Here is a 1243-nt window from a genome sequence, read left to right on the forward strand (position 1 = left end):
AAAAAAACTGATATTTTAAAACTACCTGGCTACCTATCTACGTTGTATCGACCAATTCGGACATAAGGAGTTGCCAGACTCGCATACTTTGCTCACCGCATCCTGTTTGGATCCAAAATGTAAAAATTTTTATGCCTCTGGTCTTAGTATAGTTTTATGGGGCCTTTTCTTATTATGGACATTCAATGACTTATATCAAACGCCTTCATTCTCCCACCCAGCCAATTTGCCCAACTGCTTTTGAAGCGGGCGTATACTTCACAAGGCGGTGCAAAGTGTCGGAGATAACCCGCAGCCCTACACCTAGAGAAATGACACCACAGCTTAGTCTCGAAGCTGTGTTGAGAGCCTAGTAACGCACTTGACATGAGGAGGATTGCAGTCCATCACCGGGTAGGCCGAACTAAGGGAGCTTCCAAACACCTAAGTAACGGCATAAGATGGAAATCCCGTTCTTCAATGACGTGTTAAGCCCAAATCTTATTTTTAAATTAGGACAACGTAAAGTTTTTCCATTCAGTCTCAAAGCATAAAAGATCTATTAATTAAAAACAGTCGAGTTTCTGAATGGAACCACCTTCATGAGATGGAAAAGGGGAATACGGAAAGAAATAATTTAAGAAGGCAGAAATTACAGTAGTCGTGAAGAAGCTCTTCTTTCTTACTATTCAGTAAAACTCTACCCTCATGCATCTATGACGCTTACCCGCTCCTTGATACCACCTTCACTTGCATTTGGAGCCCCGTAGAGTTGAATCCTACACAGACTAAAAAAAATTAATTAAATCTTTCTTCAATTCAAGAATCTTCTTGGGTTGTATATTCAGTAAAAGGAAAAATGTTATTTAATTTAAGGCATGGCTCCTAGCAACGACCTATTGCAGCTAGCAGAGGCCTGTGGAATGCCTGTGACATGCAAGCATTATCAATCCGGGGTGTGGCTCTGTTCATCGGTACGATAATATTTATTACACGCCTATATATTCCCCTTTAATTTCCAGTTTCCTCATCTCACAAAACTGCTTTCAAGATAAACTGAGGGGTATTGTTTGGGTTTTCCGAATTTACGAACTTAGTTGAATACCATTACTTAGGGTTCCAAAAACTGTTTAATGCGTGGAAGGAAACAAGTCGTCTACACCGGCATCGTTCGGTATGGAAATGTCAAGAAAGCCAATCCAACAGGCACCACTCACACGCACACACGCCAATGACAATGCTCTTCAACCACTACCAGTTTTCC

At 41.1% G+C, this 1243-nt stretch overlaps 1 protein-coding gene across 1 annotated transcript in view; it reads left to right on the forward strand. All coding sequences in view use genetic code 11, as the record gives it.

The window, feature by feature from the left end:
- Positions 1-1243, forward strand: part of EGR_04025 (hypothetical protein) — a gene marked incomplete at both ends in the record, with an annotated part of 6731 nt that overhangs the window by 1571 nt on the left and 3917 nt on the right. The window contains one exon of the mRNA XM_024493274.1: positions 508-636. Within this exon, the coding sequence (XP_024352373.1) occupies positions 508-636 (129 nt within the window). The remainder of the gene's footprint in view (positions 1-507; positions 637-1243) is intronic.

The sequence above is a fragment of the Echinococcus granulosus genome (genome assembly GCF_000524195.1).
Source record: "Echinococcus granulosus chromosome Unknown EG_S00023, whole genome shotgun sequence".
Classification (NCBI taxonomy): domain Eukaryota; kingdom Metazoa; phylum Platyhelminthes; class Cestoda; order Cyclophyllidea; family Taeniidae; genus Echinococcus; species Echinococcus granulosus.